General features: G+C 30.1%; 1 protein-coding gene across 1 annotated transcript; it reads right to left on the minus strand.

Moving 5' to 3' along the window:
• Positions 1–13607: 13607 nt before the first annotated feature.
• LOC112785231 (superoxide dismutase [Cu-Zn], chloroplastic) lies at positions 13608–16388 on the minus strand. Its single transcript, XM_025828685.2, has 8 exons — positions 15836–16388; positions 15325–15386; positions 15200–15239; positions 14993–15088; positions 14866–14897; positions 14628–14703; positions 14268–14321; positions 13608–13844 (listed from the first exon to the last, which is right to left on the minus strand). The coding sequence occupies exons 1-8, from the start codon at positions 16071–16073 to the stop codon at positions 13819–13821; spliced, it is 624 nt and encodes a 207-aa protein (XP_025684470.1). The 5' UTR covers positions 16074–16388; the 3' UTR covers positions 13608–13818.
• Between the last annotated feature and the right edge of the window lie 3533 nt (positions 16389–19921).

Below are 19921 nucleotides of genomic sequence, written 5' to 3' on the forward strand. Positions count from 1 at the left end.
TTTTAATTGTATTGTTCGGAACTGTTTTCACAGCACACACCCACTTGCATTCAGTGACTGTGGCGTTGGAAGGAGGTGTAGTGAGATGCCAAGTGTGATATTTCATTTAAAGCATTATATTCTTCTTGCATGGCCCCTAGTCAGTGAGAAGAATTCAAGGCCTGTTTTAAGAATGTTGGTGAATTTTGGAGAAGATCATGGGAAGAGACAGCAGCAATTAATACTTTTGGTTTGTAAATGCCGAATTTTGACCTGGTAACCATACTGTATTGATTTTGAGTGACTTGGAGGTGGGGGTGCCGAAAAATAGGAGCTCCTGAGAGCTCAGTTTCTATCGCTTGAATTGGAGTAACACCAGAAACATTTAATGAAGAGTTGGAAGAAGGTTGGACTGAGAAAATATGAGGATTTGAGAGATGAAAATTGGAAGACGTTGATATGAGGCGAGAATTGGCAGGGTACACAAACTCAACAGTTAGAATATGAGGAGGTAAAACCTGTATTATGAATGCTAGAAACAACAAATAAAAATAAAAAAACTGTTCCATCAAAGATAACATTTCTTGCAATATAGATTTTTCTTTGAGATGTAAGATATTTAAACCCTTTAGACTGAGGAGCATATCCCAAAAAAATACATTGTTGAGATTTATTGTCCATTTTATGAGTGTTAAAAGGTCTGAGATAAGAATAGCATGCATAACCAAAAACTTTGAGCATGCTATAATTTGGTTTCACATTATTTAACATTTCATAAGGTGATTTATAGTTCAAAAAATTGGTAGAAAGTTTATTGATAAAAATGGAGAGGTCAAGAATGCATTTTTTCATAAAGAAAAGAAAAATTTGACAATAGCAATAAGAAGAGATAAACCCATCTTAGCCGAGTGCATGTGCTTTCTCTCAACAACTCCTTGTTGTTAATAGGTGTGTGGACAAGACAAGCGATGAACAATACCATTTTTTTGCACAAAAGACTTAAAAAAGGATGACAAGAATTCTTTATCATTGTCTATTTGCACTGGTTTTAAAGAAAAATCAGTTTGTTTCTTCATTAGAGTTTTATACTATTTAAAAATTTTAAACACTCGAGATTTATTTTGAAGTAAATACAGACAGAGGTATCTACTAAAAGCATCAACAAAACTTACATAATACCTAAAATTAGATCGAGATGCACTAGGAGTTGGACCCCATATATCAATAAAAACGAGTTATAAAGGAGAAGTATATGTAGTGTCAAAATCAGAAAAAGGAAGCACATACATTTTAACCATGCAACAATGTTCACGAACAAAGGAATTAGAGTTCTCATTATTATCAATTGGAATGTTATATTGTTTTAGGACAATTTTAACAATAGAAAAAGAAAGATGTCCAAACCTTCTATGTCAAATAGCAAGATTATATTTGTAGGTTGCTAAGAAAGACTGAACTATATTTTGATGATTTAAAAATTGTGAAACACACAGTTAATTAAAAGCATATAATCCATTCTTAAGGATTATTTGGAGAAGAATTTTTTTGTTAACTTGTGAATTTCACACAACAAAATTTAGAGACGCTCAGTAGGTTCTTAACAATTTCAGGTACATGTAATAGATCTTTAAGAAGAAAATTTCTTTTTGAAGTTGGATAAATCGAATTTTTATATTGAGAAATATTAATACCAAAATCATTGACAATGTATAATTGATCTGGACCAGTATATTCACCATATAAGATGAAATTTTGAGTACTAGAGGTCAAGTGATAATTGGCACCCGAGTCTGGATACCAGGTACTATCAGCAATTAAAGATGTTGAAGCCAAGGTCAAGTAAGACTGTGGATGATGGAATGTATTAGATGGTGGTGGAGGTTGATTTCCACTGTTAGAACTAAAGGATGATGACTGATTTCTATAGTAGGCCTGATCAAAACGATAGAAACATGTGACTGCAGAATGACCAGGTCTACTATACACTTGATATTGAAGACAATTTTCTAATTGCCAAGAGCTTCTACCTCTTCTGTCAAATATGCCTTTAGAGCCACTTCATCGACAATTGAAACCTCACCCAAAAAATCTTGAATTAGAAAATTGAGAGTGAGCACGTTGAGCATGTGCCGTCCTTAAGGATAGTTGTTTAAATTTTTCAATGATTTCTTTATGAAAGACCAGCAAAGTCTCAACTTCACCAATATTCAAAAATTTTGACTTTGCCTTGTACAAGAAAAATATAGCTTGAATAATTTTTTGGAAGACCATCACAAATTGTTTCAATGTGTGTTTCTGTAGTGATATCATAACCAAGAGAGATGAGAGAATCTACCAGTTTCTTGATGTTTTTGAGATACTATAATATACTCTGAGAATTCTTTTGGTATTCTTTAGATGTGCCTTTATTTGCTTGATTTTTGATTTTGTAAATTATACAAACAATTAATGAAGCCTATTCCAGATCTGAAGAGCGAATTTACAACCCACCATGCTGTTCTTATATGAGCTATCAATGGATGTAGAAGCCATTCTGAATGTTTTGAAGAAGTTGTACCAGCTGTTTAAGTTGCATCAGATTCATATTTTGGGGGGTTTTTACCCCTCAATAATATGGTCTTTGAGATTTTGACCCTTAATGATGAAAAGAGCCAATTGTTTTCGAGTAACAAAATTGGTGTCATCCAATTTGTCAAGATTAGGTTGGAGGAGAGATTTATTGTTGTTGGTTGAAGCATTCGGAACAATCAAAGTCATGGGTCAAAACCTTGAAAATAACGATGATGCTGAGGGATCTAAAATTGTGCCTTCACCCGAGAGTAAAGATGTGACCCAAAATTTGAAGAATAAAAAACGTGGTGTTGTTGTTGATGTTGCAGTTTTAAAATCGGGCGCTATGGATCGCGATGTTCCAGCCGAAGAAGACCCGGGATTCAAAGAAAAATATAAATGTGGGAAGCTCTGATACCATATATGAGTATGCAGGAATGATGTGTGACTAGAGAATTAGAAAGTAAAAAATCAAAGAGTAGAAAGAAAATGTAATTGATTCTTATTATTTTTTTAGTAGTCAAGAGTGTTATTTATAGATATATCAAAAAGTTATATTACAAAAACTAAAATTAAAAAAGGTGAGGCTCTAACTACTCCTTAACTGTATCAATTTCAAACTCTATATTAAAAGTGGTATCCTTCACATGGTTATATATAATTTAGTATTTAAATAATATATAAATCAACCTTTTAAACTTAACTTTTAAAAATATATTATTGACCACGTTAATAAAATTTGTTATTAATTGTTAATAAAAAATACATAATCATAGTACATTTAGAAAATGCACAAAGACAAAATGCAAAAATATTATTAGGAATATATAACTATTTAGAGAAGAAGACAAATACAGAAGCAAGCAAGCAAGCAATTAATTAATTTTATGCCTACCAAAAATAATATGTGGACATACAATAACAACTATTTTGCATCTCTACTATCATAGCGCATCTTAATAAGTATGGGTGTACTTTATTTGAGTTTATGTATATTTTGAAAATTTCAAGAATTAATTTGTAGTATTAAAAATGTAGAAATTTTATTACAAATAACATAAACTTCAAAGAATAAATTACTATTAACAACTCTAATTGTATGCTCTACTACATATTATTATTATTATTATTATTATTATTATTATTATTTTTTTTTTTTTTTTTTTTTTTTTTTTTTTTTTGCTTGGTTGTGGGAATAGGGTAGTGTATAATAGTATCTAAGGGTGTTGAGTAATCCAAAGAAGAAAAGAAAGGGACATAATAAGTGGCATGACAAGTAGTATAGGATTCGGTTAATGAATGAATAAAGACTAAGGAGGGTATATGTAGCATACAAGTATGTTATATGCTACTTAGCTAGCTACGTTTCCTACTCAACTTATTAAGACTATGCTTCCTTTTAATTCCATTATATTTTCATCACTTGTTAACCTTCAAATTCCTCATCTTCTGCTTAAAGCTACCTTCACCTTAATTATTGCTAGCTAGCCGCTCATCTGTCACAATAATAAATTATTGTTTTGCTAAACTTTGTTTTAGTAATCATTTGAAATTAAATCCATTTTTAGTAAAATTTAAAAACTGAATTTGTTCTTTATTTTATTATTACCGATGCTAAAATCGTCGATAATAATAAAAATAAAATTATCCAAAATTTGTTTTATCGACGATAGCACGATATCAGTAAAAGAGACTAAATTTATCGATAAAATAATTTTTAAATGCTTTAACTGTGGATAAAATTATCATTTTTATAATACAATTGGATTTTCAATAATAATAATAATAATGTTATTTTGATTTTGTAGGAAGAAATGTCTTTTTTTTTTTTAATTTCTTGTTTCATTTGAATTTTTCAACTTATTCATCTTAAAATATGATTATAGTGGAAGAATGTGCTTCTCACGCCATGTTAATTAGTTCTCATCAATGAATCATAATATTTTAGATGTGTACATATAATAATCACCGTTGATGGATGTAAGTGAATCTAACACATTGCATACATAAAAATGGAGCAAACCATGCCATGTGGTGATGTCCTTGTATATCTAATAGGATCGGATAATATCAAATTTTTTAGATGATTAATTAAACAAATTAATAATTAGATCAAAGGAAACTAATTAAGAGAAGCAAAAGCGAAATGAAGTGCCATTTGGAAATGGAAGCTAGCTAACGGTGGTTAAGGTGTATGTACATTATTGTTTTGATATTATTAGTAGCTAGTTTGAGATTTGTGGAGTGTGATTGGAAAAAATTCAATTATACAGTGTGGTCCTAATAAGTTTGATTAATAAGATGTTAGTTACTGATCATTCTAGATCTCAAATCATTAACTTAATCGTCTTCACCAAGACATGGTCCACTAGTAGGTGAGGTATAATTTTATACATACATACATTATATTCATGTATATATAAAACCATTAATTAATTTTTAATATACTATATATATAGTCAAACAATATACACTACCAAAACACTAGAAAAATTACACACCGTTGACAAGGGAAAAAAAAAAAGAAAATTAGTCACTAGTGGTAGTTGTACTAATTAACCATAAATGTGAATTTTATTTGTTCTATTAAATTTGGTGTATTATAAATTTATAATACATGGTACCTATGGTGTACGGACATTGACACGGACACGGGACACGATACGATACGGAACACGCAGACATACGAATTTACAATGAATTTTTGATATTTTATTACTGTTAAAATATAAAATAATTTTTTAACTATTTTTAATGTCTTTTTTTAACTATATAAAAGTATTTAAAATATTTTTTGTTTTAATAAATAATAATATATATTATTTTTAAACTCATTTCAACGATATATGTTAAGAATAAGGCTGGACACGCAAACACGTAATAGTATTTAAGTGTGTCTAAGTGTATCTGAAGAAAATTTTTTTATTTTTTATTAAGATACAGTTGGACACGACAGACACGCGTGTCGGGCGAATGTCGACGAGTGTCGTATCAAAAATGTGTCCGATACGTGAATACGACAACTCAACGAAATATCCATGCTTCCGTGCTTCATAGCATGACACTAGCTAGACCCATAGGTTCATGTAAGTCTCATTTTGATCCTCAACGTTATGACCACTATTCTAGCTACTATATTTCATTTAATTGGTGCCTGATTTTGATTTTAATTTAAGTATATATGTTTGGGTAGATATGGCTTAGATCCAAAGTTGTGTATTTACTGGTTCATGTACCGTTGACCCAATCTTATTAGTATATACCATAGCTTGTCGATCTACAAATTAATTATTTAATTTACAGTTGCCTAAACTTCAAGTCAGTTAGTTGCTCCAATAGTTAATTATGTTTATTAATAACAATTATTATGAAATCATTTTTAAAAAGATTAAATAATTTCACCCATATTAATGGTCGTTTTGGCCTTCTGGGAGAAGTTAAGTGAAGGTATTTTTATACGTAGATATATACTTTCATACAGGCTAATATTGGTAAAATTCAGTAGCTTAGAAACCAAGTCAACAAGTAACCATGAAAACTTGCACTTTGTCACGTTTTTGTTTTAGAATCTTAGGACTGATCAAATTGTACGCTACTCTCAAATTCCTTCCTACAAAAGTGTACATATATTAATTATATTATCTTTTATTTATAATGAACAAAGAAAAATATATGTTAATTAATGTTTGGGGTAAAACCGTAAAATTAATCAGTAACGATAGTTAGATAACTGCAATAATAATAAATTTTATTATTCCCTCAAAGTTTTGGTTTGATTATGTGGTAGGGCCTTCTATATGTTATTATATATGTAATAGCCAAAGATTAAACATTGACTTTTAATTATATGCGAGTGTTCAAGTTAAGTCAAAGTCCATTTTTAGGAACATTTTCGAGAAAAAAATTTAAACAATCATCCACAATTATCTCAAAAGATAATAAAATTTTTGACAAAAAAAAATATTTAATTTGACCTTTAAATTTTATTTTTATGGAACTAATTAGTCCTGTATAAAAAAAATTAATTATTTTTTTTATAGAAACTAATCAGTCCAAAAAAAAGATTAAGAACCAAATTGAATATTTTTTTTGTCAAAAATTTTGTAGTTCTTTCGAAGTAATTATCAGGAATCGGATGAGATATTCGCTCGAACATTTTCCAAACCAAAGCTAGTTTGGTTGTTTGAAATTATTAATTAATTTTCATTATTAATATATATAAATTTGTATCAAAATAATGGCAATAAAATTGATTAAATTAACAAATGCATGTGGGAACGAAGATTCGTGAAAAAAATATATAGAAGAGAGAGATTTATGAATAGGTAACGTGAATTATTTCAGCATGTATAATAGTGGAAGGTTCAATGTACAGTGAATGGGAAAAAAATGAGAGGCAGAAAAATGAAAATAAAAAATAAAATAAGAAAAAGTACGGCAGATTCTTAGCGTAGCAAATTGAATGTGGTAAGTTCAAGTTGTGTTGTGTGAGGCACGTAATGTGAGATAGCTTGGTATTTGATGCTGCCATTGCCATAACCTCAAAAACTCTCCCATAAAATTATGTTATTTTCCATTTCACATAAAGGAGAAAGTTCAATAAATATATTGATTGAAAAAGAAGGGGCTAAGAAAGTGTAGTATTATTCTTTATGATATTATGCAATTTGCTATGAAAAATAATGTGACTATGCCGCTTTTTCCAACTAGCTACTAGTACCAATTAATAACTAATTATTATACTTATGCAACTTGAATTATATAAGACGTTAACTTGAATAAATGTTGGTTTGTGGTTACATTTATTCCTCTGACAAAGTATATATATACATGCACACTAAACTTTGTGTGATCAAAACTATTAAAGAATAAATTTCAAATTAAAAAAAATAAATAACTATCTCGGGAGTTTTTTGAACTATCATAAAGTTTTTATAGAAAATATCTTTTTTTAATCTTTGATCTTTAACTTTGCGAAATTGATTAGTCCTTTATTAATAATTTTTTGAGTAAAATATTATTTTTGTCCCCAACATTTCAATCATCCTATTTAAATTCCTAACGTTTTAAAATTGACTTAATGTTGTCCTGCCGTTAAAAATCCGTTAACATAATTGACGGTAGGACAAAATTGAGACGATTTTGAAACGTTAGGACTTAAATAGGATGAAAATGTTGGGGACAAAAACGATACTTAGAAATAAATTTTAGTTTTATCCTTTAATAATATCAATTTTTTACTGTACATAGTATTGAATTATTTTTTAATCACATATTCACATCTAAGTAAATTACACTTAATCACATTACTTTCATTCTAAATAAATTTATTTTTTAATAATTTTACACTTAAAGTTATAATTTAATATAAAAATATAAAAAATTATTTAGAATGAAAGTTGTGTGATTAAGTGTAATTTACTTAAATGTGATTAAAAAATAATTGAATACTATGAACAGTAAAAAATTGATATTATTAAAGGAAAAAATTAAAATTTATTTCTATGTATCGTTTTTGTCCCCAACGTTTTCGTTATATTTAAATCCCTGACGTTTTAAAATCGTCTCAATTTTGTACCGCCGTCAATTATGTTAACGGATCCCTAATGGCAGGACAACATTAAGCCAATTTTAAAACGTTAGGAATTTAAATAGGACGATTAAAACGTTAGGGACAACTTTAAAACTTATCCCAAACGTTAAAAACGAAAACGATACTTTACTCTAATTTTTTTTTCTTGAGTTAATATAACATATCTACGTGACATACACATTAATTAATTGACTTGTCTTTGAAGTGTCAACTAAAATTAATAGACTTTTTTATTAAGGATCGAATTGTTTTTCGTAATAATTATCAGAGTTGTTTAGAAATTTCTTTCTCTATTTTTTGTTTATTTTTTTATATATATTAGTTAAATTTATTGTATAAAACTTGAAAAGAAGATATATATTTTAATAAAAATGACATTGCTAATTATTGTTATTAATCTTATCGATTTATTACTACTTATTTTAAAATATTAAAATTTAAATATTTGATGTTATATCTATATAGTTAGTTAATATAAATATTTTTATTTATTGTATCTATTTGAGATACAATATTGTGTCAATTTTTTTATTATTTATTATAAAATTAAATATATAATTTTTTAATAATTAATAGTGAGTTTATGTGAACTATAATAGAAAATTTAAATTGAGTACACTTAAAATTTAATATAATTCTAATAATATAATATCTTAACAACTTTTTAAAATAAGAATAAAAATATTAAAAAATATATCCTTCATTCAATTTATATAAGTAAAAAAATAAAAATTATTAATATTTCTCAGTTTTTATACGATTTTTGACAATTATTACCCTTAAAAGACAACAAAATTCCAACTAAAAAAAATAATTTAACAATTTTAATTGATACTTATCGAACAAATCATCACTTTAATGTGTCCTATAGACATATTTTATTAACCTAAAAAAAATTAATGAAGAGACTAATCAATTTTATAAAAATAAAGATTAAAAACAAAAAAAATTATTGAAAATCTCATTATCTTTTAGAGTATAATTATCAACATTGTTTAGGATGGTTTTTTTTTTTTTTCAACAAAAAGAATTGTCAAAATAATTAATATCCTCAAGTACTTGAAGATATGAATTATAATACTATACTATATGATCAAATTAATAACTAATATATGTAACCTAGAAAATGGAAATTAAATATGCAAAAAAAAAATTACCAATTAAGACAAATTATAGAAAAAAGGTCAAATGTCCATCTTACCTAATTAGATGAAAAGGACTTCTCAATTGTTGAACTAGCTAGAGAGTAGTTCTCATTTTCAGGAAAATGAAAGAACAAAAAGCAAAGGAACATTATTTCATGCTGCACTTCCACCATATATATCAAGCTTATAACTATATCAACAAAATATTATTCGAAAAAAATATATATTATATATATGTTGTTTATCAATTCATTAATTTCTATAAATTTAAGTGACTGAAGAACACGCTCTTGAGAAGGGAGTTGGGCTAAAATATTATTCTTATATACATATATTACATATTAATTTAATGAAATTAACTACTAGGTAGAGAGTGAAAGTAGTGGACTGAATACTCCAAGTCCACTTTAAACAGTTCACACGTCACTGAGGGAGAGAAGCTTGTGAACCACTCATGAGAACAAAACAAGTTGGTTGTAGCTAAAGCACCTCAAGTAAGTAACTATATATATATTTATTTATATTGCTTTAATTTGATTCATTTATATTATTATTATTTTAAAATTTTTAATTACAACATATATATATCATATCTATTTTTTTTTCTTTGGTCAGCAGTGAACGAACCACCTTTGAAAACGATAATTTTCATATTATCCGCAACTATATAAAACCATGCGGTCCAAGAAAGTGACATGGCCAAAGGAAAAACCCACTTTATATTGTAGTTGGGAAAATTCCCACTTCACTAACATAGTTTCACTTTCATATCCTCTTTTTTTTTTTTTTTTTGATATAGTATAACGAGAATGACGATATCTAATGTGTTTTGGTAGGTGTAGAATATGTGACCTTTCAAGTAAGATTATTAACTAATTAAAAGTGTCACGTTCCTTGTTGAAAAATATGCCAAAAATTACATATTTATTAGCATGCTAATTATTATTAATTAGTATATAGTTTTAGGTTTAAGGGTTTGGGTCTTTTGTGTTGATGGGGGAATAGATTTTAAAAGAATATATAAAAAGAGGAAGAGAGAAGAGGATAAAATTAAAGGAGAAATCGGTGTGATGAAGTAACGAATGTGAAAATCAAGTTAGGCTAATGCCTATAATAGTGGTCAAGGAATATGTAACAACCTAGCTAGAATAAAATTCATCATATTTTTTATCAAATATTTGTGGGTGTTGTAGTTAAGTAGTGTTTATTTTGAGGTATTGAGACAGAGATTGAGAGGCTAAGATTCAGTATTATATTTGTTGGTTTAGAGATTGATACTAAAATTTTTGTCTCTGTATTCAAAATTTCAGTATTTCAGTACTTTCAAAAAGTGAGGATATAGGAGACTAAAATTTTTAGAGATGAAGACTTAAACTTTAATAATATTTTATACTTAAAATATCCTCATTTCAATTAATTAATTCTAATTTTACTCTTTGTGCAAATTAAATTAGAGTTTCATTTTTATTTCAATTAATTAATTCTAATTTTACTCTTTGTGCAAATTAAATTAGAGTTTCATTTTTATTTCAATTTCTGTCTCTTAATTTCTGTCTCTCAGATTCAGTCTTTGTGTTTATATATCTGTATCAAACGCTACCTTAAGGGTTGCAAAGTATATTTGTTAGGCAGTAATATAATGAAGCTAGCTAGGTGTGTAGGTGGAAGCTAAGTAGAATATGGAATGAGGAATTGCTTAAATTCAAAGTGATGTTGAATGGCATGGCATGGAACACAAATTAGTAGATAGTAAACCTAATACTTACTCCACCTCCATCCTCTCATGGCGGTAAAGACAAAGTGGTTCGTTGCAACTAAGCATGCACTCTATCTTCTATTTTCTTATTAATTACTTCTTACATTACAACAAACTAAGACCCTTTCATTTCCACTCTACATAAAATTTCTTATTTATTATTATTATTATTATTTTCATAATTTCAAATGTTTTGGATCAGTTGTCACTTGGAAGCAACCGGCTTTTGAACAGCAAAACTTTAATATAAGACATTACTTCCACATTATGCATATTTATTTATAGAATATTACCCTGCAACACCTGCGTACCAAAACAATTATGAAAGACAAATACTATAGTAGTTGAAAAATAAATAATAGAAATAAACTAAAAGGATATATATATAAACGTATAAAAAGAACAATATTGTATTACAATAATATTTAAAAGACAATAAAAAATCAGTCTAAAATCTATACAGCTTAAAAATATCTTAGCTTATTTAATATTTATTAGTTTAAATTTTTGACATTTATTTAAGTAGACTAATGAATTATATATTCAACTGGCCAAAGCCTCCTTGAATATTAAACAATAATGAACAAAACGGTTTATAATGTTCAATTTTATTTTATTTTTTGAAATTGAACATAAAATAAAATAATTTTAAAAGAATAATTCTAGAAAATTATAATTTTTATGTTAATAATTTTTTTTATGTGAATTGTAATATAAAGTAAAATTTTAAGAAAGTGATTGGTAATTTTAGAAATTAATAATCTTTAATTTTTATTAAAAATTGTGTTTATTTTACAGAAAATAAAATAAAATACCTATTCTAAAGAACATTATAAACCGTTCTACGTGAGGCTTTGACAGTTGAGTTAATGCAAACTTAATTGGGATCGTAATCTGTATTTCATGATTATTGAAGCCCATGTCATTGTCCTTAGTAAGTTGCCTCTTATTAATTATCACTAGAATAATTATATAATTTTAAATATATATAATTATAAAATTATAAATGTTATATTATATATTATACATATTGTTACAAGCACTTACTTCAAACTGTTACGTTTTAAATATATATAATAAATATCCCAAGGTGGTATGATATTCATTAAAATATATCCGTGTACAATGTTTGGTTTCTATCAAATTCCTTGAAAGTATTGATCTTAGCTTTGACCAAAAAGTTTGTCATGTGCTGTTTAGCAATTATAAAAATTGGACATACATATTATGCATATTTCTTATGATGATAACTATGAAATTAGACATTTGTGATACTTAACTCAATTACCCTACAAGCAATGAGTGCGTCAAGTCGACAATAATTTGAATTATCAGCGATCCTTGTTATATTATGAGATTTGAGGGAAATGTTGGTAACCTTGGTGATGTTACGTTACGTTAGTAATTAAGAGGATATTGCAAAGAGTGAAGAAGACAAGTGAAGTCACGGGTAAGTGTGTATAGTGGGTCGGCAAATCCTTCTTCCTTTCAAGATGAGAGCTTCGATTAGGACAATGACTCATTGCCAACTTGTGTCTGTGTCTTAGGGTTACCCTTTACTATTACTATTACATACATTTCATATGTATAGAACCAACTCTTTATTTATCCCTTCATCATTATTCATCATGCTTAAGTCGTGACCAAAATTGAAACTTTACTAGCTACTACTACTACTACTACTACACTTAATTATGCAAAGGCACGTGCACTGTTATTGCTCTATCATAAGTTATTTATTAAGGCCACAGAATCGCCACGTGGCATCATCTACTACATGCATGTTCTAACATGCTATGCTATGCTCCCATTTATTATATTTGGGTAAAAAATAAGATACACTCTTCGATTTTACTATTAATGTTGAAGTGTAGGCTGCTGCCGTATACCTAAGTGCAAGTTGCTTCCATTGAAAGTCCAACTGCTAACTAGAAAAGGTTGTCACTAGCTAAAGTAGTGTGATGACACATAATTAGTAACGAAGAAAAAGCTTTAACGAAACATTCCAAATTCACATGATTTCATTTTGCTAACCAAAACTCATCGACGCCTCTTTTTTGGTTTTCTACGGTATCACCCAACCCGACAGGCCAAGGACTAATCCGTCGCGGTACTGAACTCCATTTAAGGGTTTGTCGTTGGCCAAAGGGTTATTGCATGTACAAGGCGGAATTCGAACTCCCGACACTTGCTCATCAACGCCTCTTTAACCATAGCTAATCAGTGCAAGTTTCTAGAAATAGTACGTTAAATTTTTCTTGTTTCTGGGACTGTGTTCCCTGCTCTAACTTTTTTAGTCACAAAAAAAATCTATACTATTAAATCATCTTAGTACATCAAATACAAAGTTCAACTTGGTCCATTTAAGTCATTATTTTTTTCTTCACTTTCTTAGAACAAGCAAGGCAAGTTCCTGTCTTTATTTAATTATTATATTATGGATACAAAGTCCTTTCCAAAAGAGGCCTTACTATGCATGAAAAGCTAGCCTGCTGGTTCTAGAATCTAGAATTCTAGATTGCAAGTGATAGATCAATATGAAGAACCAAACTAGGTTGGTTGACAACCATGCAATAAGAACCACTTCAGAAATCACATTTTTTATTTGGGATTAAACACTTAGAAGCATAATTAATCTCCTGGTGATTGGACAAATATTATATTTCTCCCACATTTTTGTAAGGACAATATGCTCCATACTGAAGAAAGGAAAAGCCATAGAAGGTCTTCATGCTTCAAAGATCGTGGTAACCAATGAAAAGATAAAATGTCTGCTACAAAAACACTCATTGCATTTACAGTGGAGTCAGACCAACTACACCTGCAAACAAGCAAGCATAACAGACACATTGTCAGAGAGGAAAACAAAAAAATTTATGATGGAACTCCAAAACCAAGGTTTGGGCAAACGCTATTCAACTATGATTTAAAAATTTCCAAATGAAAACCCAAACATGATGTTAGAGTAATGCAATGTTATTATGTAAAGCCCTGAAGATGACAACCAATATAAACGTTCCAAAAGCATCTCCCACCAAATTACATTTTCAAAGACAGTAAATTTGATTATAGTTCATATCTATGAAGAAATCACTTTAACATCAATAATAAATTAATGGAAAATAATTCGTCTTAGAAATTTGCAGCAAAGAAGTGAATCAAACAACACATAACCATGCTGAAATGGATGAATTGATAAATATGAAATGAGCAGAACTCTTTTAATTCATGATGTTATGCATACCACATGCTAATCTTCCACCAGCATTTCCAGTTGTCAAACTAAGTTCATGCCCACCTGTGAAAGTACAAGCACTTGTGCATGAGGATAAAGTAAAAATACTCCAGTTATAATTAACATACTATACTTAGTAATTATATACAAGCCTAAAATGACAGCAAGGAGATATAATATGCCATAAGACAAACAACCAATTCCATTTTCATATCACAGCTCCCCTGTGATAAGTACACATCCATTGCACATTCATATTCTAATAACTTGGCTAAGACAAGTTTTGAAGCTAAGATAATTTCCTCTACAGCAGGGTCAAGTGAAGGGGATATAGAAACATAAACAAGTGTATGAAGAGGAAAAGCTAACCCTTTCCAAGATCATCCTCAAGTTCATGAACCACGAATGCTCTTCCAACAACTGAATTGGGGCCACTGAGTGGTATCTGCATGTTTTGCAACAAATTGCACATTTGACTATGACAGAAACAGAGTTACAGTTCCTCAAAATAAGATTTGGAATTCACAAACACGAAAAAATGGAGAACACTTTGAAAAACTTGTGAGATAACAAATTGCTGTACTGAAATGCAAATTATATAAATTACCTGATTATCGACGATTGTTGCCTCTGCAACACCTGTGTTGCAAAAAATGGCAAGTAGTTTATACATAGCAGGTCCAGAAATCATTTGATAGTAGACCAATAAAAAAGTGAAGAGAAACAATTATTACCATCTGCATTAGCAACTATGTTTCCCAGGTCACCCGCATGACGGACTTCATCCTCAGGAGCACCATGTGTGAGGTTATTCGGGTTGAAATGCGCTCCTAAACAAGTCATTCAAGAAGCAAAACCTTTAACTTGGTCAATTGAACCATAGCAAGAAAAATGAAAACCTTGGGCTAAAAGAGTTGAAAACCAAGGCCAAGCTTCATTACCTGTTGAAATACAGCCGTTTGTGGTATCACCATACTCATGCTGCAAAATAAGACATCAAGATTTTGAAAGGGGAAAACAAAAGATACCATTCTCAGTATAATTATCAATTGCAGAGAATACTCACTAGGTGAAATCCATGAAGACCTGGAGTAAGGCCAGTAACACGAACATTAACAGTAGTAGGGCCTACACACCACAATCACACAGATTTAGTTGATTAACAACATACTAAGAAGTAAACTAATCCCATATGATGCAGTAAACACCTGCATTATTGCTATTGGAATTGATGGATATCAATAAGACTTATAGCACGCTTAGCAAATAGCAACACATTATCGCAGAGATACAATAACTTTTCCTTATGAATTCGTGAAAATTTAATTATAACCCAAACAAGAACTTAAACTAACACAAAAACCGCTGAACAGAATCTAAGTAGAACTACCCAACACAGAGAAAAAGAATAAATAATTCACCAAAAGAGGAAATTGGGAAGCTTCACAAATTCACAATGCACTACTATATAATTGATGAAGACTACGATAGCTTCACTGGGTTTCAACAATGTAACGAAGTCAATTTTGACCAGAAAGTTGGAAACTTTGAGGGAATGGAAAAGAGGGAAAGCAGACCGTTGTCATCCTGGGTGAGAGTGACGACGCCTTCGACGGGGGAGTTACCCTTGAGGACGGCGACGGCCTTCTTGGTGGCGGCGACGACGGTGAGGGGCTTGGCGGCGGAGGCAGAGAGGGATGCAAATTGGGATTGAGGAGAGAAGTTGATGGAGATGCCGGAGAAAGAGGACTTGAGGATTGAGGTTGTGAAGGGAGAGAGAAGGCGTTGTGGCGCCACCACCATGGTTGCTTGCATTGTGGGAGTTGTTGAAAGAGTGAGGTTAAGGTGTTTGTGATAATGCAGCAGAGAGAGTAACTCGGTAAGTGTCAAGTGTTAAGAGTGTGTGAGTCAATGGTTGGTAGCTACTTAAAAAATATGATCCTCCAATCTGTCATTGCCATTCACTATTATCATTCACACACTATCCCTTCGGCCCTCTCTAGAAACCTCTCTTGGTTTTTTTGGTCTTCTATATTCACTTGTTCTAAGTTTTTTGACAAAAGACCCAAGATTTTGTTAATATTTGTATAAAACTTGATTCATAATGGAAACCAAAAAAAAAAAAAAAAACTTGATTCATAATGCTCACATTATTACAAATTTACAACCAAGTTAGATTAGTTAATTAGTTAATTTATTCGTTTATTAAAATAAATGTTAAAAATTTAAATTATTTATACAGTAATTTATTGACAATGACAAATTTTTAATACATAAAAAAAAATATTCACATTATTACTAATATTTTTGTTAAATATAAATCGAGAACAAGATTATGCACAAAAATAAAAAATAAAAAATAAGATAGATATCAATAAAATAACATTATTAAAACACAAAGTTAAACTAATTCTAATAATGAAATAAATTAGGACACAAAATTTTAACTTTTCTTGCACTACAAGCAACTAAGAATAATGCAACTTATATCCAATTGTTTCTGCATATTTCTGGACCGCGTCGGTTTTTATCCGTTGTTGTCTTCATGAAATCTTTTTCGATCTCCGCTATCGTCAACACAAACCTGAATGACGGCGGTCTCTCTTTCTTGGTACAACTCCTGCTTTTTGTTCTACATTTTCAAACATTTTCTACAATGACGTTACATATGCTATCATTTATTTTCAATCTTTGGACTGCGTTCCGCAGCCGCCGCTGTCACTACTGGTGGTGTCGGTTCAAGCGGTTTGTGATTATCTTCTTTGCTGAAATTTGCTTGTCCAATGAAGTCTTGAAATCATGCATGAGCTTCTCCCTCGTCTCGGCAAGATCATCATGTGATGTTGGTGGCAGAGAAGATGCTATGCACAGAGTGTGACTCTACTCTCTCTGGCTCTGTAAGTGTGAGGAGTAGAATATAAAATTAGTCCCACATTTAAAAAAGTAAGGAATATTAATCAATCTGGTTTAAAATATTTCTGGTATCAGAGCCTCTGATATTTCACCTTGAATACTCTTTAAACCAAACCGATTAACCTTACTTTCTTCAATGTGGGACTAATTTCATACACTACTCCTCACACTTGCAACATTAACACTCTTTGAAGTCACAATTGGTTCCAGCGGCGACGGCTGGAGTCCTGTGCCAAGATCATCGCCGCCGGTAGTGTTTGCAGTGATGATGGTCTCCTTATTAGTGGTGCAATCGATCCACCTGCCTCCGCACTTGATGATGAGTTTGCGATGACGGTTGCCACTATTGCATCTCGTAGTTTTTTCGGCCGTCAGCGGTAGATCAGGAAAAACTGAAGGCTTCTTCATTGCCAGATGGGAAAAGAAATGTGGTGGTGTTGCTAGCGTATTAGTTTGTGTTTGATGTGAGCATGAGTAATGATGGTTAATCTATCGTTATTTATAGTTTTATACTAGCTAGAGACAAAGAGGGGGGCATTTGATTATGTTTGATTCAATATTTTAAACCAAACCGATTAACCTTTCTTGTTTTCTTCAATGCGAGACTAATTTCATACATTACTCCTCACACTTGCAACATTAACACTCTTCGGAGTCACAGTTGGTTACAGTGGTAACGACTGGAGTCCTGTGCCGAAATCATCACCGCTGGTAGTATTTGCAGCGGTGATGGCGTCCTTATTAGTGGTACAACTGATCCACCTGTCTTCCCACTTGATGATGAGTTTGCGAGAACGGTTGCCACTATTGTATTTCGTAGTTTCTTCGACTGTCAGCGGTAAATCAGGTGAAATCGGAGTCTTCTTCATTGTCGGATAAAAAAAGAAATGCGATGATGTTGCTAATGAATTGGTTTGAGTTTGATGTAAGTATGAGTATCGATAGTTAATCTATCGTCATTTATAGTTTTATACTAGTTAGAGATAGAACGAGAAAATTTTGATTAAGTTTGATTTAATATTTTAGTAAGTGATTTTTTTATAGATTTTATTTTTAGAGTCTCTCTCAACTAAATTTTATTTTACTGTCAAATCTTTCATTATATAAATAATTAATTATTAAATTATTTAATATATTTACAATCATGCCATCACATTCCTCTTTTTAAATAATTATTCTTTTAATTAATTAAAAAATAATTTCTTTTACTGATCTAACCTATTATGTTTACTTAACATGAAACAAATTGAACAATTGAACTCAATCTATGATCAATATTTTAAGAATAGAGGCCATTAATAAACTAAAGTTAATCGTTTATATATAATATAATATAAAATATAAATTAAAATATATAAAATAACACATGAAATGTACAAAAAATATATAGCGATTTAGCGACTAATGATAATTTATTTTTAATGTATTGATAATATTTTTTATATTTTAAACTTAATATAAAAGAAGATTTAAAACTTTTTTTTGGTTGAATAAAGGGAAAAAACTGATTACAAGGCCCTTCAAAATATCTAAAACTTTTAATACATTTTTGAACGAAGTACGAGACCATTATTGGGCTTACACGGTTTATATCAACACAACACTGTCTCTTTTTCTTCCAACCAGGCTTATCTCAAACAACTAGGCCCATATAATTAAGGGTATGAGCTAAAAACCTCCGGTCAACTCTATCATAAGCTTTCTCAAGATCAATCTTAAAGGCTAGTGTGCCTTTCTTTGATTTAGTCTTCTTCATAAAGTGGAAGACTTCTTGAGCAATAATGATGTTGTCAGTAAGGCTGGCAATGGGTAGGGTAGGGTAGGGTTTGGACTCTACTCTAACCCTACCCGCGGGTTGAAAATTTTTTTAAAACTCTACCCTACTCTACCTGCGGGTTGAGAATCTCTCAATCCTAACCCTACCCGCACCCTAAAGTTCTAAACCCTACCCTACCCTACCCGCAGAAATATCAATTTTTTTTAAAGTAAATATAAAATTCAATCATTTCAAATTTTATACATATTAATAACATAAAAAATAAAAAACTAATGCTCTAAATTACTAAATTAACTAATTAATTTAGTGGTTGTTCACTTATTGTAAGTCATTACATAAGGGAGGTTGTAGGTTTAACTCTCACTTCCATCATTATATACCTAATTTTTATAAAATATGTGCTATATATGAGGTGCGAGTAGAGTAGGGTAGGGTACACCCTAAACAAGTACCTTACCCTACTCGCAAGCATACCCAGACCGTACCCTACCCTACCCGAACGGGTTGGATCGGGTTGGGTACCCGCGGGTAGGGTATGAATTGCCAGTCCTAGTTGTCAGGAGTTCTTCGTCTTGGAATAAATCCTCTTTGAAATGGGCTAACAATCTTCGCAAGATGAGGACGGAGTCTATTAATAAGGACCTTCGTGATGATCTTGTAAACTACATTACAGAGATTAATCGGCCTGAAATCTTTCATAGATACCAGTGATTCAACCTTTGAAATAAGAACTAATAAAATTTCCATCATTCTTAAATCAATAATAACACTGAAAAATGCCTACTTAACCTTTATTATAAAAAGAGTTACTATTTAATCTTGACAAAAATTTAATAAATTTAATTTAAATAAGATCTAAAATAAAACTGCACACTAAGATTAAAAAAAATTACATCAAAATTAAGAAATAATATATTTCTATTGTACTTATAGATTTAGATAAGCTTTTTCCTATATATAATGATTTATCATA

Source organism: Arachis hypogaea, chromosome 3, assembly GCF_003086295.3.
Source record: "Arachis hypogaea cultivar Tifrunner chromosome 3, arahy.Tifrunner.gnm2.J5K5, whole genome shotgun sequence".
In the NCBI taxonomy this organism is placed as follows: domain Eukaryota; kingdom Viridiplantae; phylum Streptophyta; class Magnoliopsida; order Fabales; family Fabaceae; genus Arachis; species Arachis hypogaea.